The sequence below is a fragment of the Mesoplodon mirus genome (genome assembly GCF_964341445.2).
Source record: "Mesoplodon mirus genome assembly, chromosome: 3".
NCBI lineage: Eukaryota > Metazoa > Chordata > Mammalia > Artiodactyla > Ziphiidae > Mesoplodon > Mesoplodon mirus.
Window position 1 is genome coordinate 142981883 of NC_138978.1, and position 25774 is coordinate 143007656.

Sequence of the window (25774 nt, forward strand, 5' to 3'; positions counted from 1 at the left end):
TTTTTTACATATCTCTGTCTTCTCCTGGGCCACATTCCCTGGGGCCAGGGACTACCTTTTTTCATCTATTGACGTTGCCTTAGCATGTTACTTGTTGTGAAGTAGTTAGTTATAAAAATGAGATTTGATTAAATTGAAAATTGTTATGTACATACTAGTTATTATCATTTACAGATATAACAGGAAAAATATTAATGTTGGTGCTGAAAGTTCACTGCTAGTAAATGGTGGTGGTACTTGACTTCACTTATATTATTTTCCCCACTATTTTATATCTTTCTACCTGATAGCTGTTCTTTATTTCCATCTATGTTTCTTTATTACTACACCAAGAAAAACAGGGATAAGGGTAGGGCTAGGCCATACTTGGCTGGAATAGTAAACAAACTGTGTGGGGTTTTGGTGAGAAAATCCTGAAGCATACAGGTCTGCATCTTCCCTTTGCTGCATGTGGAGGGTTCTGCTTCTGAAGAGTTTTATTAGCAACTAATCAAGATGGTTTTTTTTTTTTTTTTTTCGGTACCTGGGCCTCTCACTGTTGTGGTCTCTCCGCTTGCGGAGCACAGGCTCCGGAAGTGCAGGCTTAGCGGCCATGGCTCACAGGCCCAGCCGCTCTGAGGCATGTGGGATCTGCCCGGACCACTGCGCCACCAGGGAAGCCCAATCAAGATGCTTTTGCTCAAGGCTCCTGATTAGCTGTTGGTATACTAAGAGTAAATCAGAGTTAACGTAGCTTCTGATTTCTTTTACATTGTCAATGTGGATGATCATTTTTTACTGCTGGGGATGGTGGTGGTGGGGAGTGAGGGAATGTTCCTTTCCTGCTCCTGATGTTTCAGTCCTGTCAAGAGAGCTCATAGTGTCCTTTCAGCGCTGCTTCGTTACTGACTCTGCCCCAGAGTGAACAAGTGACTTATATTGAAAGCTTGAAAAGAAGTAAGCGTGCATGCTTGCCTTGACTAATTCTGTTCTCTCCCTTGAGCGTGTGAGTGAGTGTCTTCTGTTTCTCTCATTCTGTGTATTACTAGTTAGTACATCTGCCCCATTCTGGGGTTCAGTTATGTGATCATTTCATTCCAGCGGGATTCTCAAGCCAGGGTTATCAACAGTAACAGGAATATTCGGCCCTCCATCTTTTCTCTTATTTTCTACTTTATGCCAAACCAAATGGAATTAAGGCATTGTAGTTGCTGAAAGGTAATTAAAAGACCCTAACATTTGGTGCATTACCTGTGAACAGTGAGAAATAAAAAGAAAGGAGCTGACATTTTGGAGAGGAAAATGTCCATGTGGAAAATATTTTGGTACTGCCAAGGAAGGTAGTCCAGTGCCTTGGTCTTTAATGTATGGTAGGATGTTGGGACCTTTGACTGTTTGAAAATATTTAAGTTTGTGCAGTAACTGCTGAAGCCTAGAAAAGGTTTAAGACATGCTGTATTATTCTCCCGTGCTTATTGTAACAGACTACCACAAACTTGGAGGCTTAACACAATAGAAATTTACTATCTCACAGTTGTAGAGGCCAGAAGTCTGATATCAAGGTGTCAGCAAGGCTGCTCTCCCTACAGATGCTTTAGGGGAGATTCTATCCCTTGCCTCTTTCAGCTTTTGGTGGTTGCCAGCTTCCTTGGCTTGAGGCCACGTCACTCAGTTTTGGTCTGTGTCTTCACATCACCCCCTTTCTGTGTCTGTATCTTCTCTTTTGTGTGTCTCAAATGTCCCTCTGCCCTTCTTATATAATAAGGACAATTGTCATTGTATTTAGGACCCATCCAGATAATATAGGATGGAAATCCCATCTCAAGATCCTTAATGACATTTGCAAAAACCTTTTTTTTTCAAATGAGGTAACCGTCAAGGATGAGGACATGGATATATCCTTTTGGGGGCCACCATCCAACCCACTATACCAGCCGTAAGCTACTTTGATTTTGGCTGATGGCTGCAGCTTATGGTGTGGGAGAGTGGCTGTTTCTTTCGAGCCACTTAAGTAATGATCTGACATAAAGAAAGGGGCATTAGGGAGTTGCAGGTGACTGAGCAATTCCTGGAGTGGAATGAATAAGGCACCTGGAGGGTCTTTAGTATACAGAGACCTTTACCTGGCACTTGACTTGAGAGTGTGCAGGAGTTTACAGGGCAGAAAAATCTCAGGCAGCTGTCCACCTTGCCTTACCCTTCAGGTACAGTTTTTCCCAAGCAGGCTTGACTGAGACAAAGACTCAATTGTAAGGAAAACATGTTTTATAGAACTTGTCAGCATTGACACATATGGTCTACCGTAGGCTCAAGTGACTCCCCTTACATGTGGACCCAAGCTGACACTGGATTTGTCAATTATGTTGGAGAAAGAAATGTTCTCTTAAAGGCAGCTGCCTTTGGTCTAGGCAGTTCCATAGCAGGAGGCAGTGAAAATGGCCATGGCGGCATAGGACTGTGAAATCTACGCCTCAGAACTGGAGGTGTAATGTCACTAGACAGAACCCGTAATTAGTTCAGTACTGCAGTATGAACCACAAGGTCATCAAAGAGGAAGGATAGCTCAAGAGTCCACGTGTGATAGATGCTCAGGGCTGTGCACTGCACATGGCAAATTCATAGTGACAAATCAACGTCAGGCTAAAAGATTCCTCCTGGTTCGAAGTTCGCAGGTCAGAAATTTCAAAGAAATGGCATAGACTAATGGACATCCTAGTGAGGCTAAAACCAAAGAGACTTTCTCTTTCTCTCAAATGCCGTTGAGTTTCTGCTATGTTCTTTGGTCAAATTCTGTACTGGATTCTGGGAACAAAAATGTGCCTAGTTTCACTCTTCTAGGAGTGGGGGGATTGGCTTGCTTTTGAGATTGTTTTTAAATTCTGGGGATAGTGCTGTAAAATCAAATTGTATCGTAGTAACTCTTCAGACTCAGCATGGTTCATGAGAGGCTTGATAAACTGATAAAACAGCCAAGGCCCTGAGAGACCCAAACCAGTATCAGTCTGTTCTCTGTGTCTGTGAGTCTGTTTTTGTTTCGTAGACAAGTTCATTTGTGTCATATTTTAGATTTCACATATAAGTGAGATCATATATTTGTCTTTCTCTTCTGACTTACTTCACTTAGTATGATAATCTCTAGTCCATCCACGACGTTGCTGCAAATAGCATTATTTCTTTCTTTTTATGGCTGAATAATATTCCATGGTATATATGTACCACATCTCCTTCATCCATTCATCCATCAGTGGACATTTATGTAGCTTCCATGTCTTGGCTATTGTAAATAGTGCTGCAGTGAACATTGGGGTGCATGTATCTTTTCTTTCTTTCTTTCTTTCTTTCTTTTTTTCTTTCTTTTTTTCTTGTCACAAGGCATGTGGGATATTAGTTCCCTGGCCAGAGATGGAACCCATGCTCCCTGCACTGGAAGCACGGAGTCTTAAACACTGGGTGGGCCACCAGGGAAATGCCAGGGATGTATGTATATTTTTGAATTAGAATTTTCTCCGGATCTATGCCCAGGAGTGGAATTGCGGGACCCTATGGCAGCTGTATCTGTTCTCTGCACGTCTCACATCAACCACCTGCACTCCAATCCTTGCTCTCAACATCATCTTTGGGGAACCCAACCTGCGACAGGGACCTTGACAAGAAGAAATGGCTCAGGGAAAAGCTACCTGCACAGGGAGGAGATAGAGGCCATCGACCCTGGGGTGTGGTGGGGAGAGTGGGCACAGAGATTTGTCATTTCACCCCCGATACTCAGCCCTCCTGGCTGCCCCACTCTAGATCACCTCGGGATACCCAGGTGACCCGGTTAGAGTCCCTGCCTGTGCAGGAATCTAGGGGCACCAGCGGGTCTGAATAATATTAGTGAAGGGTCTCCCCCACGGCACTGGGGTTATTTGGGGTGGGTCATCCTCTGCTGGGGGCCCTTCCTGGGCACTTTGTGGGGTTTAGCAGCATCCCTGGCCCCACCCACTTGATTCCAGGGTCCTCTCCCACCCAGTTGTGACCACCACAGATTTTCCCCATACATGACCGAAGAACTGGGTGAGGCGGGGGCAGGATGGCCCTGGGTGAGGACAGCTGTGTTGAAGCAACCAGCCTGTCCCAGGGCAAGGTCTGCCCCAATCCCGTCAGAGCCTGCATTTAGAACTGCCCCTTCCCTCTCCCAGCTCCCTTGCCCTGCAGTGGTCTCCGAGACATCATCCCCATGTAATAAATCACACCTTCTCAGTTTACTGTCCCCAGCACCTAGAGGAGTGTCTGATGTGTAGTAGATGCTTCATAAATACTTGCTGAATAAAGGAGTTGAATAAAGGGATGAGTGGATGAATGAATGAAGGTTACAATGGAAGGAGGGGGGAGATTCCCTTTCTGGCTCTCGGGGGTTGGGAGATCAAGTGAGAGATCTGTGCTAAATAGGCTGACCAGCCTTCTGGGGTTCCCCGGGAATGAGGGTTTCCCCACAGTTCCAGCGCTCAAACCAGAGCCGTCCTGGGCAAACTAGGGGCGGGTGTTGGTCACCCTATGTAAACACAGTAACAATTCCAACTGCAATAGCAATGGCCAAGGACCTCTAGGGTCTTATTGACCAGGCAGAGTTCTTTACCTGGCGGGGAAAGTGACACAGGAGGGAGGGAGGAGTCTAAGGAAGAACATCCCACACGACAACATGTGCCAATGGCCCTGGGCCCAAGGTCACACCTGACCAGGGCTTGCATTTTTTTTCTCTAATTTACTTTTTCCCACATGGATATGCAATTGTCCTAATGCCATTTATTGAAAACTCCTTAATTTCCCCACTTTCTGTCATATCAAGTTCTCATATATCTCTTTCTGGACCTTTATTCTATACCATAGAGCTGTACGTCCCATCCTTGCACCACTAGGGCTGTTTCATCACTATCACTTTATTTTTTATTCATTTATTTTTTTGGCCGTGCCGTGCGGCATGTGGGATTTTATTTCCCTGACCAGGGATCGAAACTGCGCCCCCTGCAGTGCAAACTCGGAGTCTTAATCGCTGGACCTCCAGGGAAGTCCCCAGGGCTTGCTTTGACATCCATCGAATGGTGGCAGGTGGACACGGGGAGCAGCTGTCTGTGAGCCATCCTGTGTAGAACAGCAGGGTGGAGGGCAGGCCAGCTGGAGCGGGAGGGGAAGAGGCGGAGGAGGGAGGGAGGGAGGGCGGGCGAGAGACAGACAGAGAGTTTCCGGAGACAATAGCTCTGGCCGTGTCCTAGGGCATGAAAGCTGAAAATAGCTCCTAGTGCCCAGAGCCTTGGAGCCGCAGCCTGGGAGCCAGGGTGACTGGCTCTTCTCCCTGGTGTGTGTTGGGGGGTGGCTCTGGGCTTCTCAGGCTGGGAATGGGGTGCACGGAGCAGGGACGGAGTAGGGACCCTTCTCTCTGGGACCTCGTGGGCCATCCTTAGCTCACAAAGGTGAGCCACTCCTGGCCCTACGAGTGGGGGGCTTATCCTCCCTGTCCCCTGGATCACACCCCCTCACACACAACTTCCCCATGTGTGCTCCCAGCAGCCAAGAGAATCTGTTTTTAAAAGATTTGGGGGAGGGGGGTAAACATACAAACAAGAGCAGAATGGATACTTTTTCAGAATGGGAATGGCTCTGTGTAACCCCACCCCCAGGGAAACAACAGTCCTGACCTCTAACACCCTTGACGAGTCAGCCTTGGTCTGGGCTTGCGGACCCACGGAAGCTTCCTCATCCCCTCTTTCAGACCCTGTCTCTCCCTCGGCGTCTTTGTGAGAAGCACCCGGGGAAGTGGGACTGCTAGGCTGTACTGCTGCTAGAACTCCACCTGGGCTCCACCAGGCTCCAGACCCCCGCCCTGTGCACCTCTCTGACCCTGAGGCACCTCAACTGGTAGGAGCATCATCACCTTCCCTCCCTGGACTTGTGACACTTAAGGGAGACACCAAAAAGACAAGCGTTTGGCTCCCTGGCTGGCAAACAGCAGGTGCTCAATTGTCATAAGTGTCCATATCAGTGAGGGTTCTCCAGACAAACAGAATCCATAGGGTGTGTGTGTGTATATACACACACACGTATATATGTATGCGCATACAAAAATATACAGCTGTGTATATATGCAGTATGCATACAGACATATACACATATAGTATATACAATACACACATACATATATACACACGTATATAAAATACATCGTTTGTATGTATACCCACATATGTATACAGTATGTATACACACATATACACACATACAATACACATATAGATATACACTATACATACACACATATAAAATGCATAGTTTGTATATATACAGTATGTACACATACATATAACATATGCAATAGACACACCTAGGTACATATATATCATACATATATACACACATACAAAGATATTTAGGTGTGTATATATACAGTATACATACATATATAATATATGCAATACATACACGTACATACATATAGGCACACACATACACCTACATATAAAAGCATGTAGCATAAAAATACATATGTACTGTATATATAAGTTCATCGTATATATACATACATATATCATATAAGATATATACACAATGTATACACACACATACACACCTATATGTAAATATGCACATGTACATACACACATAAAAACATATGCAAATGTGTCTATATATAGTATATACATATATACATATAATACCTATACAACATATACACATACAGTTATACAACATATATACCCACCTATATATAAATAGACACTGTATACATACATACATACAGTGTACATATACTGTATATATACACACACCATATATCAATATATGGTGTGTGTATATATACAGCATGTTCACATTTATAATATGTATACTATATATATACATACATACATGTATACAATATATACACAAACATATATAGGCTTGTATGTATACTGTATATAGTACACATATACTACAAACGCACGCACATTTAAACGTATATATATATATATAATATGTATACACACATATACAAATTAATAGGCTTGTATATATTCAGTATTTTTACATATATAGTTTTGTTTTAAGGAGTTGACTCATGTGACCGTGAGGCAGGCAAGTCAGGGCAGGACTCTGGGCTGGAGACACAAGGAAGAGCTGATGTCCCAAGGCCATTGGAGGAACAGTTCCCTCTTTCTAGGGAACCTCATTTTTCTCTCCAGTCCTTCAACTGATGGACGAGGCCCACCCACGCCACGGCATTGACAATCTCCTTTACACAAAGTGGACACATTTCAGTGTTAATCTCTTCTGAAAAATACCTTCCTGGCCACATCTGGAATAATGTTTGTGGTTGCCGGGGCCCCACGCAGTGCGCACATGAGATTAACCATCCCCGTGGCGATGATGACACTTTATTTTCTCCCTTGACCATTGTCACTACTATTCCAATTAAAATGGCAGTGCCATGAGGGCAGGGCATTTCCTTTTTTGCCAGTACTGAGCGTCCGCGGTCTGGTGCCTAGCATAGGCTAAATACACGGCATTTTTGTGAACAGAAGCCGGGATTCCGGCTGTCATATTTAATGAGGAATTATAGTCTTATTGGGGGGAGGGGTGTGTCACGGTACGTCAAGGGCGGGAGTCGAACCCTCCACCCCAGGCCCCGAGGGGTCTCCTCGGGTCCCCACTTCGGGCTGGTGGGGGTGGCCGGGGGCAGCCGAAGACGTGCGTGCGTGCGTGCGTGCGTGCGTGAGAGCGGGCGAGTGCACGAGGTGGGCCGCGCGCGCCGCGAGTGGTTCGGCTGGGTCCCCGGCTCATTGTGCTCGTTTCACGCCGGCCCGAGTTCGCAGCAGCGCTGGAGGCTCCGGGCCTGTGACCACAAAGAGGGAGCCGGGGGCCGGACGGGAGCGTGGCGGCGGAGGCTGAGGCCCAGGCCAGGCCCCCTCCCCTCAGCCGCCGGCCTGCCCGCCTGCCCCGCCCCCGCCGGCTGCGCCGCGCCCCTCCCCCAACCGCCAGACTAGCACGGCGCGGGGGCCGTGCGCGAAGACATGGGAGAGAAGCTGGAGCTGAGGCTGGAGTCGCTCGTGGGGGCCGAGCCCGCCGTCTGCCCGTGGCCGCTGCCGGTCTACGTAAGTGCCACCCGTCTCCTCCTCCCGGACCCCCGCCCCTGTTCCCCACGGCGCGCGCTGAGCCCACCAAGAAACGGAGCGACTCGAGTCGCCAGACCTTCTTTGGAGCCCCCCTTCCCGCCCCGCCGTGGTTTTCCACGGCCGTTTCCAGCCCCCGCGCGCAGGGTGGGCAGAGGGGAGCCGGCGCCGGCCGGGGGCGCAGACTCGGCCGCGGGGACCCCGCGCTTCCGAGGGGCACCCGAGCCGGTCTGCGGTTGGCTCTGCAGGGCTGGGGACCCCGGTCCCCCCGGGCCTGGACTGCCGGCGGGCTTGCCCTTCTGTACTTTAGGATCTGACATGTAGGGTTTCTTTTTCCTGGTAGTTTATTCTTAGCGCTGTCAACGTGCTTAGTTTTTTTTTTTTTTTTGAGGGCACCCTTTCCTCCCTCTCTCCAGTTTTTTGTGTTTCTGTTTTGTTTTGTTTTAGTTAGGCATTTTGTCCCCCTGATCTTGAGTGGGTGGGCAGGCAGGACACTTGGAGAGGAGGCATTCTGTCCCCTGATCTTGAGTGGCCTTTGGAAAATGACACGCCAAAGGGAAATTTCCACAGGCGTCCGGTGATTCCAGAAACGGAGGGTGTCCGGCCAGGTGGGCGCCCGGCCTCTCGTCCCCCGTGGCGGCGTGGTGCGCGTGTACCTTGTCTCAGGGTTTACGCTTGGGCCCCGCAGCCCACCTTCCGGAGGGAAAGCGCAGCGGGCGCCTTGGGCCGGCGCCTTTGGGGCGCCCTTTCGTGCGCTGGGCTTGCTGGGGACCGGCCTCCAGGCGACCCGGCGGGGAAGCCCGCGCGACCCGCCCCTCGCGCGGGCTCCGTGTGTGTCAGTTTTGTGGAAACTGTGTCGCGGCCGGGGTCGGGGTCGGGACGCTGGGACCGCCTGGGAGCCGATGTTGACTCCGAGCCCCCGTTCTCCACAGTTATCTGAGGTCCGAGGGTTTCCAGCCCTCCACTGCGCACTGGCGCTTTCTATTTTTGTTCTTCCTGTGCCCGGAGGCGTGGCTGAGCCTGGGCTCTGGCTTTTCCGGTTGGGTAACTCCCGGTGGCCCGGGTGGGCGGCCTGAGCAGCAGTGGGCAGGGCGGGGAGACATGCCAGGGGAGGGAAACTGAAAGTGGGGAGAACCTTCAGAACTCCAGCTGATCCACTTGCCTCGCCTCCCCGCCCTTCTTACTGCACTTGTCATGCACGGGATGGCTGGCCGGCGCATTTTTCAAAATGTAATAATTTGTGTGTCCTTAGTAGCCGTGAAGCGTAGTTCACTTGTAGTGCACAGTGGTAGGAGTTTTGATCGCCATCAGGCGGCAGAGCAATCCTGTCATCCCATTTGCTGCCCTTTGGCGCCAGGGTGCCTCTAGCCTCTTGGCCACTAATCTCCTCTCTGTCCCTAAGGTTTTGGCTTTTCCAGAAAGTCAGATAAACGGAACAACAGCATGTAGCTTTTGGATTGTGGCTGCTTTGGCTCAGCAAAACCTATGCGAGATTCCTCCCGGGTTTGTTTTTTGTTGTTGTTGTTTTAAATATTTATTTAGTTAGTTATTTACTTGGCTGTGCTGGGTCTTAGTTGCGGCACATGGGATCTTCATTGCCGCGTGCAGTATGTTTCAGTTGCGGCGTGGGGGATCTAGTTCCCTGAGCAGGGATGGACCCCGGGCCCCCTGCATTGGGAGCGCGGAGTCTTAACCACTGGACCACCAGGGAAGTCCGTCATCCCTGTTGTTGCGGGTATGAGAAGCCACTCCTTTTTCTGGCTGTGTTGTATCCCATTTTCCGTTTGTCCATTCGCCTGCGGGTGGCAGGACTTGTGGGATGTTTCCAGTTTTGAGGGGATCAGGAATAAAGCTGCTGTAAACATCCCAGGGCAGTTTTCCATGTGAACTTGGGTTTTTACCTCACTTGAGAAAATACTCAGGAGTGGGACTGGGGTCTGTGCTAAGTGTATGTTTAACAACCCTTCTGCATCTTAGAAATTGGTATTTTTGAATATTGGAAGAGTTTAGAAATCCACTGTGACCCAGCACCCAGGCACTTGAAACGAAGTGGAAAGTTCATCTGGAGATGGTCACGTTGTCCCCGTCACTGTCTTTTATTCGAGGCAGAGCGAGGCCACAGATTTGTAACCCTTGTAAGGAAGGCCTCGTGTGTCCAGGCCCTGGCAGGACCTGGCTTTCTAGTGGTGGGCGGTTCTGCAGTGGAGAGCGTCTTTCCCTTGCTGGCCAGACCTCACTTGGCAGGGTGTGGGGTGTGCTGCCTGCGTGGCTGGGCGCTCTTTGTGCCGGTCAGCAGCCATTCCTGGTGTGTCTGTCCTACTACCAGGCAGGCGGTCAGGCGCCCTAGTGAAGTGCTCAGCGAGCCGCAGCCTTCCTAAAGTTTGCGGGTAATGTCTGCTACCCTCCCATTTCCCTGCTGAGGAATTTTGCTCTCTCATGGGAAGTGAGGGGGCAGTACTTTATAAGAGTTCATGTTTTGTGATGACTCGATGCTGAATACATTAAGAAAATGGGCTCCTTCCAGAAGCTTAACTTCTCAGAAGGTCAGATTACGCATGTGACTGCACGTTTGAAATGAGTGAGCTTGTTTGTTCATTGATTCATTCATTCTGCAAGCACCTCCTGGATATTTACAGTGAGTGTTCCAGGGGGCGTGGAGGACAGTAGACAGTATTCTTTTTTTTTATGATTTTTGAATTTTATTTTATTTTTTTATACAGCATGTTCTTATTAGTCATCAATTTTATACACATCAGTGTATACATGTCAATCCGACTCGCCCAGTTCAGCACACCACCATCCCCACCCCCCCGCGGCTTTCCTCCCTTGGTGTCCATACGTTTGTTCTCTACATCTGTGTCTCAACTTCTGCCCTGCAAACTGGTTCATCTGTTTGAGACAGCTGAGACAGCTTTGTACTTCCCGCTTCCAGGGGCTCTCGTGTGGGCGCTGCGAAGCAGGGTTTTAGATGGTGCAAGGTGGAGGGTGGGCACTAGAACCGGTGCCCAGTGCCCGGGTGTGCGTGCGCTAGATGGGGCATGCGGCCTAGGACTCCTGCCGGCTCGGCGACCCCGGCCGAGTGCCTTAAGGCTTCTAGGTCTCAGTGTTCTCATCTGTAGCATGGGCTGAACAGGACTCACTCTCTCTGGAGGTTACAAGGTCGCACTGTGTTAATGCTTGTAGACCCTACAATGTAGAACACTTAGGACAGTTTGGAGCATCGTTAATTGTTCCACAGATGTTACCTGGTCTGTTGAACGACTTTGCCTGGTACACGCCAAAGCGATTAGGAAATTGGTATATCCCAGCTTCATTTCCTTTCCATTAAAACAGGGCTCAGGAAAAAAAAATCTGTTTTTCAGTAGTCGTATCATATAGTGGAAAGAGCACTGGTGTGAAGGCAGCTTAGGGTTTGAATTCCAGGGCTTATGCTGTCTGTGGCCTGGGCAGGTTACTTTTGAACTGCAATCCCCACACTTGTAAAATGACATTAAAAACCACTCTTTCTGTGGGTTCTTAGAATTAATTAAGCAGGTTATGTGTGTAAAGTAGCCTGGCACTTGAATGAGTTGTCAGAACCAAGGGCTGCTGGAGACGATGCTTCTGCCCTAGGTAATCTCCCCTTCTACTGGGCGGCAGGTAAACACAAGCACAGTAGTCAGTGCTGTGGAAGAAGTGAGTTCTGGTGCTACAGAGCACAGAATCTTTTTTTAAAATTTAATTATTATTTTATATTGGAGGTTAGTTGATGTACAATATTGTGTTAGTTTCAGGTGTACAGCAAAGTGGTTTAGTTATTCATATATCCATTCTTTTTCAGATTCTTTTCCCGTAGAGTTTGTTACAGGCTACGGAGTAGAGTTCCCTGTGCTATGCAGTAGGTCCTTGTTGATTATCTATTTTATATAGAGTCGTGTGTCTATGTTAATCCCAAACTCCTAATGTATCCCTCCCCCCCACCTTTCCCCTTTGCAGAGCACAGAATCTTGGAAGGGAAAGTTCAGGGTAGGCTTCTTGGAGGAGGTGCCATCCTTTCTAAGGATATGTAGAAGCTACTGGGGTGGCAGGAGGGAGCAGTGTGTGTCAAAGTTTGAGAAATATAAGAAAATATGGCAAAACTAAGGTATAAGACTGGAACTCAGGGTTTGGGAAAGAAATGAGAGTTGATACTGGAAACCTAGTGGGGCCCAACGGAACGGGGCCTTGTTTGTCCTGTCAGAAGTTTAGATGTTTATCCTGAAGGCTGTGGGAAACCCTAAAGAACAGTGAGATGGACTTGTGGTTTAGAGACTCACTCGGACTTCCATGTGCAAGGCACTTGATTGGGTGCAGGGTGAATTGTAATCTAAGGTTCCCACTTAAGTTATAAAAGGTTGGACTGGATTTTGCAGATCTGAGAGAGAATGGGTGGGGCCTGGTGACCAGTTAGAAAAGGGAGGGCAGCAAGCGTGGGTGACAGTTTACAGCTGCATCTTTTTGTGAGATACAGAGCACAGTAGGAAGGGATTGGGGGTGGGGAGAGGATCTTACTTCATCTTCAGTGCTTTAGAGGGGCCTGGTAGACAGGTCTGGGCCCAAGGTTCAGATCTGGGCTTTTGGGGAGGAGAGGTGTTTGAAGGCATGGGAGAGACTTAGGTCACCCACAAGAAGATCCAAAGAATCATAGGTCTGAGGGCTTTTAAAGTGGGTATATTGAGGAAGTTTATAAGCTGAAAGAAAGCAGCCAGCAGAGAAAGGGTGTGAAGATGTAGGAGAGGAAATGATTGTTCATTTGTTTTCAAAAAGCTGAATACTTATCGTGTGCCTGGCCCTTTTCTAGGATCTGGGGTTCTCACCATGTGTTACCTCTTCTGCAAGGACAGTTCAACTCATCCCCTGGTGAAGAGAAGTCAGATTATTCTTTGCATCCCATTCAGGTGTAGGAACTGTTCTGTACCTCTGAAGGGACTTTACTTAACCAGAGTAATAAGTTAGAAATCAAAAGAAATTAGAGCTGGAAGGGACCTTAAAAGCCACTGTACTTAATTTTGCCTAATATTTTACATTGATTGTAAGAAAAATGCAGAGCCCATTCTCTTCAGAATTCCTTCACTGAACTTTCTTTATGACTTTCATCCAGTGGGTCTAGCTTGTAAATTTTGGCCTCCTCCTAAATTTGCTTCTTCATCCACATTACATTTTGCCCCGACTATGGTAGAAACTCCTGGGTGGTTTCGCGGCCCCTGGTCTCAGTTCCTCTAAGTTCATCTGCCTACTCGGGTTGAGTGATCTTCTAACATGACAAGATATGCCTAAAATAATGCTGCTAATGGCTTGCCCACACAGAGTTAGTGCATACTAGCCGCCCAGCGTGTGCTCTGCACAGAGGCCTGTAATCTGAACTGTGCTTTGCCAAGCCTCCTGGGGCTCTTTGGCCCTGAGGAAGGGGAGCTTTTTGTGATCACTCCCTTTGTCTAATTGGTCCTTCAGCAGCGGGGTGCTTTACTTACTCAGCCAGTGGTAGCCCCAGGCCTCATCACCTGTGGGATACAAGCCATGCTCTCTCCCAGGCTTGCTTGGGCCAACATCTCTATTTTTATTTCTGTCTCTTCTCACACTTGGACCCCTGGTCTTTAGTCATCCCCACCTGCAGTATTTACAGAGCCCAGCAGGTGTCAGGCTTGAGTGTCTTTGCACAGGTGCTCCCTGTGCAGTTAATGCACCTCCTACTCCAACTCTGCATAGCCTCGTCTTTCTAGGCTGTACTTCAGGGTTATCATGAAGCCGTCACTTAGATATAACTTTTGGCCTCCATAGGCACTTCTGTGCTTAAAGGTTATGGTTCTTTATCTCATGTGATTGAAATTTTGAGTTTATAGATCTTCCTCCTTAATGAGGCTTTAAGGACAGGGGTCATTTCTAATCCTTAGCACAGAGCAGATGCTTTTTAACGGTGATAAAATGTATGGTTTAAATGACTCATTTTACAATAATTTTGCTTTAGCTTCCGCTAGAAATAAAGTTTCCAGATGTTGTGTTCCTGCAATAAGAAATAAAGATGTGACCTTCCAGTTGTGTAAAGCTCATCAATGCTGTGTAAGTGCATCGGGTGCGCTAAGGAACGTGGAGCCAAGTGGGCTAGTTGTGTGAGAGAGAGACTTAACTATGTTAACAAAGGTAAGCCTTCATTGTGTCCTGCCAACATTTGATAGTTGCTTTTGGGCAAACTAAAGCAATAACATTTTAAACTGTTCCTCCCCATTAAAGGGATTGAATATTTGGCCACTTCGGTGCACCTGTGTCTTGTGAATTGTCCAGTTGGAGATGGAGGTTTAGAAAGTGAGTTTCAGTCTTGTTGAAGTCTCTTCCCATCAGACTGGTCTCGTGATTTCCTACACACCACGTTACTTCCTGTCTACCTTTCCTTGGTGTTGTTCATGCCTGGATTGTCTCCTGTACCTGCTCAAACCTTGGTCCATTCTCATTTGTACCATGGAAGTTTGTCATGCCGGATACTGTCAGAACTAATTTTACTTAAGTTTGTGTTAAGGTGCAAAGCACACGTTTTGTATATTATCTGTTTTTTGTGTTTGTTTATATTTTTATGGTTTCTCTTCAAGAAATATTATGAGTAGGGAAATAACAAGATGTAAAGAGAAAAAAAGTCATCATTCTCTTTTAAGTTGTTAGAACATCTACCTGCAATCATAATGCACTGTGGTATGTGTTAAAATAGGAAATATATGTCATGTCCCGTAGGAGCAGGAAAGTCAGTGGTGTTAGTGAGGGTGTGTCATGGAAGTAATCACAAAGCAGGTGACTGCTGGTTGGGGTCCTGAAACATTAGTGTGTGTTCCCTGTGTCCAGTAGTGGTCTGGAGGGGCCAGGAAGCGTGCCTTTCAATTTGAGGGAACAGAGGGTTTGAGGTCCTCTCTGTTCTATTGCTCTAGTATAGTATACTGCATAGCAGCTCATAAAATACTGTGTTTATAGTTGATATTTAAATCGCTGATTGATCATCAAGATTGGGATGTATCATTGGAAATGAAAATAGGAAGAGTCTTATGCTTTTTAGGTTTTTCCTTTTTTTCCGATGTCTCAGAAGGCTCTTTGACGGGGGACTTTTTATTCTCCCATACAATTCCATGAATACTTATACCCTGGCACTTATTTTAATGGCATTTTCAATTTATAAATGTCTCTGAAACACATACTGTAAACTATTTGAGGGTAATGACCATGGCCATTGATGACACATCTTAAATGTGCATCGTGTTAATGTTTGAGTGTCAGGTGGTCTACCATCAGTGCCTCCTTCTTTCACCCAGTTTTCTTCCTCATTTCCTTCTCCAAATTTGTCTCATTTTTCTACTCTCCCTTTTGCTTCTCTATTCTTGCTTTCTCTTTCCCATTGCATGTGTCATTCTTCTTCTTCTTCTTCTTCTTCTTCTTCTTCTTCTTCTTCTTCTTCTTCTCCTTCTCCTTCTCCTTCTCCTCCTCCTCCTCCTCCTCCACCGCCACCGCCACTGCCACCGCCACTGCCACCACCACCACCACCAATTATTATGGCCAACCAAAACCTTTTCTAGGATTGTCTCTATCTTCCTTTCCTCTTCATTGCCATCCACAAACTCTTAGAGAATATTCTTGCTTGACTCCCTTACTTCCTAGCATACCCATGTACTTCCTGATCACTTTAGAACATTGAAAAGGGTTGGAATTTTTAAAAATAGATAATTATAATCAGTCTTCTTTCACCTCTGGCATAAGACTCTTCTTCCTCAATCTGACCATTCTTAAATCTAGAAGTACTCCAGCTCATTGGTCTCCCTTACCCCCATGTTTAGTCCAAAGAACTTGTGAAACCTTAGCCCTGTTTAATACTTGAATTTATCAAAACATAAGGGGGCTAATTCTGCCTAAGGGCACCAAAGAAGAATAAAGATGCCACAGATAAACGTTTAGTCCAGATTTATAATGGACTCTTAAGTGCCTAGTTGAGTGCTAACCGTTAACTCACTTGAACAACAGGGAGGTCATGACACAAACTAACATGTTAGTTGTATAGACACTTCACTTCACCATTCCTCAATGTAGCTGATAAACTGCATCCAGTTAGCTTAAATAACATGAATGATGAATTTCCCTGCGTATATAAATTGGAGTTCCTAAAGTTCTCTTTTTCCCTTTGTACAACTACTGACTGCCACCTCGCTTGGTCAGTGCAATAGAAAATGATGACTAAGAAACACATTGTCTCAATATCAGTGGACATAATGTTCTAGTAGTCTATAAAAATCTCAAAATTCTTAATCTAAAAGGTAGGTCTGCTGCCAATCTTATATCCTTTTCCTTTGTTAATATAAATATCCAATCTATGAAGGTCTCAGTTTCCTTACTTAGAATATGAGGTGGATAGATTTGCTAATATCTAGGGACCTTTCCAATTTTAATATTCCCTAGTTATAAGGGCTGAGCCAAATACAATGGCTCCCTTAATCATTAACCTCGCTCATGATGAAAGTTATCAGCAAGTTCTACTTGTAAGAGATCAAACATTCATATCCATGTATATTGTAGCACATTGACTTTTACAGAACTCAAAGTAACACAACATAGTTACATTCATAGACTTAAGGTCACTGTGGTATACTTTACAATTTTTCTTTTCCCTAGGAAGGAAATGTAGATCCCTAGGAAGGGATTTCTTTCTCTGCCTTTCAGTAATGTGAGCCTTTTATTATCTCTTGGATCCTAAAAATGGGTAGGGTTTTGGCAGGTGGAGCTTAGGACAGACATTCCAGGTGACAGGGACAACACGAGAAAGGGCAGAAGGAAGAATGGATTTTCAGAAGGACTTGATATCTTACATGATGAGAGCAGTGTTTCACAGTCTCTGTCCTGCAGAACACTGGTTTTAGATGATGTTAATGTAGTTACAAGACAGAAGCATTTGGGAAGAGCTGTACTCTACATCCTGACATGAAATTCAAGTTTCACTTTGTTACATTACATACTCTGAAAAGTTTTGGAGGAAGGAATTGATTTATTTTTGTTTAATTCAGTCTTACAGTTACTTGACAAACCTATATTCAGCTGATGGGACTGTATTTTGTGAAAGGCCAATCGGAGAAATGGTGAGATGGAGCTTAGGATATTTCTCTGTTGGGACAGGCATGTGATTATTTTTCTTATAATTCTTTACTGTTTGTCCTAACAATTGTTACTTTGCAGGAGTTAGTTTTTTTTGTTTTTTTTTAACATCTTTATTGGAGTATAATTGCTTTACAATGTTGTGTTAGTTTCTGCTGTATAACAAAGTGAATCAGCTATATGCATCCATATATCCCCAGGATTCAGTTTTAAGCCCTCTGTTTTTACCTGAGTTATTGGGACTCTTAGAAAGCTCAACAATCCTGGAGTCTTCATCTCTGATGTAGTTTCCAGAAGCTCCTGGCACTTACCACTATTTCCTCTTGATTCTTTTCCTCCGACTTCAGACTTCTTACGATTATGAGCTGATGGTTTTCTCAGCCTGTAGTGTCAAAACCAGCTACCTCACTCATCTTCATTGTCTCAGTTACAAGGTGCAATATTTCCCATGTTTATATGTGTCAAAATATAAGTCAGGGATTGATACATAGCATGTGCGTAATAAAAATTGTATTTCTTTTTTTTCTTTGTTCAAAGGTATCCAAACACTGGCCAAGTTCTTAAATTGAAAGTAGAGTGATCTAACTTATTCAGCTCATCCAACCATCAATATTGAATATTTGTCTTTTTTCTTACACATATTTCTTGTATTCCAATTGTGACATTCTAGAGCACAGTGAGTACATTTATAACTTATTACTGCATTACTGCCTTGGCTATTCCTTGACCAAAATTTACTTCATACAACTGACAGGCTAATTAACCTACTAGAGTTTTTTTTTTAATGTACGCATACATTAAAAAAAAACCTCTAGTAGGTTAACTGCATTGCTAGTGACTGAATTTTTACATCTCTGTGCACCCATGTATCCAACACCAGATCAAGATACTATAAAATATTTCTAACACCCTACATGGTTCTCTGTTACTTCTTTCTGTTCCATACTCTCCCAGGGCAACACCTAAGCTGACCTCTATAACCATATATGACATACATGGAAAGACACAGTGTGTATTCTTTGGTATCTGGCCTCTGGTTACATATCATTATACCAGTAGTTTATTCTTTTATTGTGTTTTCCTGATTTTTTAAACCTAGACATTCATACAGTGTCAAAGTACCACTGAGTTCTTCATATTATTATGCTGACCTCCATCTTCAGGGGCTTTCCCCAGTCTTCCATGCGTCTTTCCACCTACTTTCTCTTCCGTCTAATTATGTTTCATTTAACCAACCTCAGCCAGCCTTCCCCCATATTCCCCAACACGTAGCACTCCTGTGCTCAGCCAGTTTTGTCCCCTATTCCATAAGCCCTTTGTGCCATTCCTGACACTGTGCCTGTTCCCTGCCCGAAGGCCTGTTCCCTACCCTCTATATACTTGTTCAAGACTTAGTTTAAATGCTACCTGTTCTGAGAAGTCTTCTCAGAAGAAGCCAGTACTTTTTGGAATCCTTCTTTAATGAAATCCCATAGCAAGTGTAATCTGTCCTCCCTGACCTGGTAATTAATTAGCCATTGTTCCTATCATATAGTGTTTGTTTTCCTTGTGTGCTGTTATTATTTATTGAAGCAGATTACAGTGACTTGAACCAGGAACTGGGTCATTTTCCTCTTCATTTTAGTGCAAGTTTCTGTGATATGAAGTTAAACTCTTTTTCCCTCACTTCCCATTGACCCTCAGCAGTTGTTAAACATGAAGTACAAGTGAAACTTATTGGTTAACAGGTTTTTGTGGTCCTTGGTTCTGGTCCCTAGGTCTAAGCTGCACTTCTGTAGTGCTAATTTGACTGATTTCTTATTGTCACATAACTCAGGAATTAACTAAATCATTACAAACTTAGATACATATAGTATAAAAAAAACCCAGTGGATATCAAAAGTTTTGGCCTGGAGGAGAGTGTTGTATGAGTCCTAGTTTGGTGGGGCTCACACTTAATGATCGAGCCTTCCAATATTCCACTGTAAGTAAGAAAGAGGTATGCAACTATGTGGTTAATATTTAACAGTGTTGATAAAAAAGAGAAGAGAGAAAGGGATGACAGACACTTTGAGGGCCTTTTGGAATTCATGAACAATTATGATTGGATGGGGAAAAAGAAGAACCAAGGGCTAACCTCCCCCAAGTGAAGTCAGGAAAGAGAGAAGGTCTCATCTGGTATGCAGGTAGAGAGGTTTGACCTATGGAATCTTAGAAAACCTCAACAATCTGAGCAGCGTTGGCAAGAGGGAAACTAAAGGGCTAACAAAAGTCTGCAAAAGTGTCACACAAAGAACTCTGGCATGGTGTTCATCATCTAGCTAATCCTAACATGCAGACATTTATGAGAGTAAAGTCAGGTCTTTACCTGACTTATTTGGGCAACTGGGTCAAATGAAGAAGGGCAAATGTAGGCTGCCAGAGTAATAAATAAGGAGAGGAAAAACAAAAAGAACAAGACATAGCATTCATCAGTGATTTCCCCCCAGTATTCTTAGCCTCCACCTTATCTCCATCTTACTGCTAACACAGGAACTAGACCGAACAGTGAGGTAAAAGGTCTCTACAGAAACTGAGGTAATATGGAAAATAAAAAAATAAAACATAAAATTGTAAATTTTCTTCCTAGGGGTAATTGAGATGATAGTTCAATAATAACATAAGGTCAGGTGAAGTCTAAAGAAATTTTAGAAAAGCTGGATAAAGTAAGAAAACATCTGTTCGCTGGCATCTGAATGTTAGAGAGACACCAAGACATGTGGGCCAAGTTGTGGAGAGAAGGGAAACACAGACGCAAGCTTGACATTTGGTGCAGCTTTCCTCCTTTGGGCATTTGCTGATTCAAATCGTACAGCCTAGGAACTGAAAAGCCAAGGAGTTCAAAAGACTATAACCACAGAAGCCAAAGGGCAACAGCTCAAGCTAAAAGCTACAACTAATGGAATGACAAGCTAAGTGTATCTTTAGTCTCACAGGGCTGCGGGAACCATTACATTTAAAGCCTAACAAATACAAGGGTAGTTGGGAATAGGGAGAATCCAAACTTTCACATGGTAATCCCGAAGGGCAACACCCGTAGAGGAAGGACAAGACAGAAATAGACCAACCTTCACACAGACTGAAAAACGGCTTTGAATGAGCTCAAACTGAGAATGGACTAAAGTTACCAGTCCCTATAGTAACTGTCTGCCATGGACCAAAGTAAATCTTTTCAAGAGAAAGATAACAACATCCAGAATGTGGAGATATCTTTATAGTTTCCTAAAATAAGTTAAGCGCAATTTTAGTATAAAAAATAATTGGACATAACCAGGAAAAAGACTAAATGATCAAAAGTTCAAAAAAAGAAGAAAGAAAGAAAAAAGACAACATAAATAGACACAGGAGGACAAGAGTTAGCAGGCCTTGGTTAAAAAAAAACAACAAAACTACTATGGTTAAACAAAGAAAATAGACACATGGCAAATAAGCATATGAAAAGATGCTACACATTCCATGTCATCAGTGAATTTTGAATTAGAACAATAATGAGATACCACTACACACCTATTTAAATGGCTAAAACCCCCAAACTGAAATACCGAGGTTGGTGATGATGCAGAACAATTGGAATTCTCATTTGTGGCTAGCGGGATACTTGGCAGTTTCTTACAAAATAAACGTACGTTTACCATACAGTGATCTAGTAATCATGCTCTTTGGTATTTACCCATAGGAACTGAAAAGTTATGAAAAGTTGTGAAAGTAAGGGCCTTTACAGTGAGAAAATTCTATGATTCTATGGTTTTTCAACTCATTAATTTGTGCAGTTCATCCATTTTACTCATTGTATACACTTAAGTATATTGTTCCTTGAAATGGCCATTCAAAGTTATTTCCTGTGCCACACACTATGAATGTTAGGGTTGGTCGTGTGTAAATCTTACCCCCTTGAATTAGTATTAACCCTAAACAAGCAACTTTCTTCCATAAGGAAACAAAAAAGAGGTTCAGAAATGTCCAAACTAAGTTTTTATAAAACTGTGTTATCAAATCTTATTTATCAAAAAGCTTTAAACATAGCAGTATGAGTTCCCATATACTCTTTACTCAGCTTCCCCAAATGTTAACATTTTATATTACTAGAGTCTAATTATTGAAAGCAGAAAGTTTACATTGTCACAATGCTACCAATGATTTATAGACTCGTATTCAAATATTGCCTATTGTCTTGTGGTCCAGATTCAAATCTAGGATCCCTTATTGCATTTGCTTGTCATATCTCCCCATTCTTCTCTAATCTAGGATAGTTCCTCAGCCTTTTTTTGTCTGTTATGACCTTGAACTAATGGAAAATCCTAGCCAGTCATTTTGTAGAATTTTTCTCAAATAGGGTTTGTTTGATTTTCTCATGGTTAGACTGAGGATATGTATTTCTTGACAAGAACACTTCAGGAGAGATACTATGCCATTTTCAGTACATATTAGAGGTACAAACAAACCTGTGTGTCTCACTACTGGGGATGCTAACTTTGATGACTTAGTTATAATGATAGCTGCAAAATCACTATTTTCCCTTTGTAATTATTTGAGATTGTTCAAATATTCTGCTTCTTGTTTAATTTTCCCATACTAATTTTAGCATCCATCAATAATTTTTGACTCCCCCAATTACTGTGGTGTTTGATGATTGTTCATTTTCTATTCCCATCATTCCCTCTACATTTATTAACTATAATTTGAGTATAAGAAAGAGCTGTTCTCCTTCATTTATGTATTTATCTGGTTATTTGTTTATATATATACATACATCAGTGTGAACTTGTGGATATTTATTTTATTCTACGGGTTAAAATTTATTACTATCATTAATTGTTTTGTTTCTCAAAGTGTTCCCTATTTGGTCACTGGTACTCCTTCCAGCTGTCTCCTATATTTTTCCTACATGGCCATACAATTTTTGGAGTAATATCTTACTTTCTGACACCACAAAATGCTCCAGACCCATCTTTTACTTTCCTCTGTCTCAGCCTTGAATCAGTCATTTCTCCATGGAGTTCTTGTTCCTTGCATTAATAATGGTATTCAGAAACCAGAGTCTTGGTATGAGGTGGATTTATCACTATCCAAGCTACCTCATTGTGTTTTCAGCAGAGAGAGCTAAAAATATATATACGAATACATAAAAATATACAAGTATCTCTATTTTCATATTATCTATCTGGGTGTGTGTGTATACACACACACGTGTGCACACACACACATTATCTATCATCTGTCTATCTACATATATATATAACTTCAAATTGATATATGAATTCAAATTGATACCTTGATTCCAATCCAACACCACAGGGTTTATTCTAGCCTCCCTTACCCTTTCCTTATTTGTCACTCTTTAACAATTAGAAACCTGATTCTCATTATTTGCAGTCTATTTATTCATTTGCTCAATTCTGGAATACACATAAAATATTTAAAAATCATTAACCTGTACACGTGTGAAAAATAAATTTACTGACAAGTTCAATGTTTGTGTACATTTCTTTTTGTCTTTAGCTTTTCAGTATATATTGTGCATGGTTAATTACAGTATATTAAAATACTGTTTTCCAAAGTTACTTAGGTTAGCTCTTTCCCACCTCCTTCAGTGTGTTTTTTTTTCTTCTGCAGTGTGAGAAAATCCAGTACTTTGTGTACAGCTCAGACTACCAAACCAGAAGTTCTAGCAGAAAAGGTGATAATCCATATGTGCAATAAGATCCCCAGGTGATTCTTTTCATTGGAGAAATATGAGGAACACTGCTTGACGTCTCTACAACTAAGATGTCTAAAATGAAACTTCAATTATTCCTTCTTCCAAACTGTCCCATCCTGCAAATCTTTTCTTCCTCAGTGAATGGTGCCATGATTCACACAAAAAGTAACTCAATGCAAAAACCTGGGAATGATCCTCAATTCCTTCCTTTTCTTCACTTTCTGCATAGACTGCATCATTAGGTTCTCTGGAATCTCATCTCTCTCTCTCTCTCTCTCTCTCTCTCTCTCTCATCACATGTATAATGTATTTTTTCATCTTCATTGCCACCATCTTAGCCACTACCATTTCTCCTTTGCTCTACTTGAACAGCCTAGTATCTACACAACTATCTTTTCATTTAATTGCTTTCTCTTGCATCTAAGATAAAGTCAAAATCCTTAGCCTTATAGATTCTGGCCTTGCTTTTTCTTGTAAGTTGTATTTTCATACTTATAAGTACAGGCACACTCACACACACACACACGTATAGTTGGTATTGTTAGTTTAGGTTTTGTTTGCCCTCCCATCCTAGCATGAGAAAATTAAGAAAGTGAAACCAAAAAAAAAATACTTTAAAAATAAATTTGAATAATATCCTTTCCCTCCAGAACATTTCTCTAAAGCAGTATTATCATTAATGGCAGTACAGACCAGAATTTTTTCCCTTAGACATAAAGGCATGGTGAAAACCTGGAATCTAAGCTTTCAATGTCAAATTCTGTCTCTAATCTTCTGCAGTAAGCCATAATGATTAAAGTATAGGAATCTGAATCAGAGGTCTGGTTTAGTATAATCTTTTTTGTAATAAGCTTTGTACCTTAGACAAGTCATTTATCTCTCCATTCCTTAATTTCTTCATTTATAAACGGAGATGTTAAGAGTATTGATATTCAAGGCTAATGAAGAAAGAATGCATCTAAGTACTGTATCAAACACTTTAAAAAGTAACCAGTTCAGGTTCTCTGCCCATTTTTAAATTGGAATATCTGGGGGTTTTTGATATTAAATTGTATGATTTCTTTAGATAATTTGGATATTAACTCCTTCTCAGATATATCATTTGAAAAAATCTTTCTTTCAGTAAGTTACCTTTTCATTTTGTGATGGTTTTCTCCTCTCTGCAAAAGGTTTTCAGTTTGATATAATCACACTTGTTTAATTTTACTTCTGTTGGCCATGCCTGAGGAGATAGACCCCCAAAAATATTGCTAAGATCGATGTCAATGTATTTTTCCTAGGGGTTTTATGGTTTCAGGTCTTAAATGTGAGTCTTTAATCCATTTTAAATTTATTTTTATGTATGGTATAAGGAAATAATTCAGTTCACTCTTTTGCAAGTAGTTGTCCAATTTTCCTAACACCATTTATTGTCTTTATTTCATTGTATGTTCTTGCCTCCTTTGTTGTAGATTAATTGATCACATAACTGTGGGTTCATTTCTGGGCTCTCTATTCTATTCCACTGACCTATGTGTCTGTTGTTATGCTAATACCATACTGTTTTGATTACTATAGCTTTGTAGTATAGTCTGAGATCAGTGCATGTCATACCACCAGCTTTGTTTTTCTTTCTCAATCTAGCTTTGGTTATTGGAGGTTTTTTGTTTGTTTGTGTGGATGATTCTATACAAATTTTAGGATTATTTGTTCTAATTCTGTGAAAAATACCATTGGTATTTTGATCTGGGTTACATTGCTTTGGGAGTATATACAAATGACCAAAAGACACATGAAAAGATGCTCAATATCACTAATCATCTGGGAAATGCAAATCAAAACCACAGTGAGATATCACCTTACACCTGTCAGAATGGCCATCACCAAAAAGGGAACCCTTGTGCACTGTTAGTGGGAATGTAAATTGGTGCAGCCACTATGGAAAATAGTACAGAGGTTCCCCCAAATGTTAAAGATAGAATTACCATATGATCCAACAATTCAACTTCTGAGTATCTATCCAAAGAAAACAAAAACACTAATAAGAAAGGATGTATGCACCCCTCTGTTCATTGGAGCATTACTTATAATAGCCAAGATATGGAAGAAACTAGTGTCCATAAATAGATGAATGGATAAAGAAGATGTGGTGTATATATACACATATATATAATGAAATATTACTTAGTCCTAAAAAAGAATGAAATATCTTCACTTGCAACAACATGGATTGACCTAGAGTACTAGGTGTGCTAAGTGAAATGAGTCAGACAGAGAAGAACAAATACTGTATGATTTCACTTATATGTGAAATCTAAAAAATAAAACAAAGAAAACAAAAGAGAAACAAGCTTGTAGATACAGAGAACAAACTGGTGATTACTAGAGGGGACGGGGGATAGGGGACTGAGAGAAATAGGTGAAGGGGATTAAGTGGTACAAATTTCCAGTTATAAAATAAATGTCTTGGGGACGCAATATACCACATAAGGAATATAGTCAAACATACTGTAATAATGTTGTATGGTGATATATGGTTACTAGACTTATCATGGTGACCAATTCAAATGTATTTAGATGTTGGATCACTATGTTGAACACTTGAAACTAACATAATATTGTATGTCAACTCTACTTCAATAAAAAAGTGACCAGTTAACATTAATTGGTATTATAATTACATTTTCTCTGCATAAAGGCACATTTTATTGATTTTTTCATTATAAAGTATAAAAGTACCTTTTACTTTCAAGATGAGTTCTAAGATTACTTGTTAATGTTAATATGGTAATTTAAAATATGTCTAGATATAATTTAATTTTAATTGCCTAACACAAATATGTCTGAT

The 25774-nt window shown here is 42.7% G+C and overlaps 1 protein-coding gene and 1 pseudogene across 11 annotated transcripts in view; both read left to right on the forward strand.

Annotated features, from left to right (window-relative positions):
• Positions 1 to 25774, forward strand: part of LOC309799286 (centrosomal protein of 78 kDa-like) — a 659089-nt pseudogene that overhangs the window by 406484 nt on the left and 226831 nt on the right. The gene's annotated exons all lie outside the window — the stretch shown is intronic.
• LOC309801411 (uncharacterized protein) overlaps positions 7757 to 25774 on the forward strand; it is a 126444-nt gene continuing 108426 nt past the window's right edge. For 7 of the 10 annotated variants that reach the window (XR_014293580.1, XR_014293581.1, XR_014293582.1 and 4 more), the window contains exon 1: positions 7757 to 8081. Coding sequence is in view for 6 of the 10 variants with exons in the window: in XM_082616251.1 (XP_082472377.1) it covers positions 8001 to 8081 (81 nt within the window). In the remaining 4 variants the exon portion in view is untranslated. The remainder of the gene's footprint in view (positions 8082 to 25774) is intronic. The other 3 variants (XM_082616250.1, XR_014293583.1, XM_082616249.1) reach the window with 3 other exon arrangements.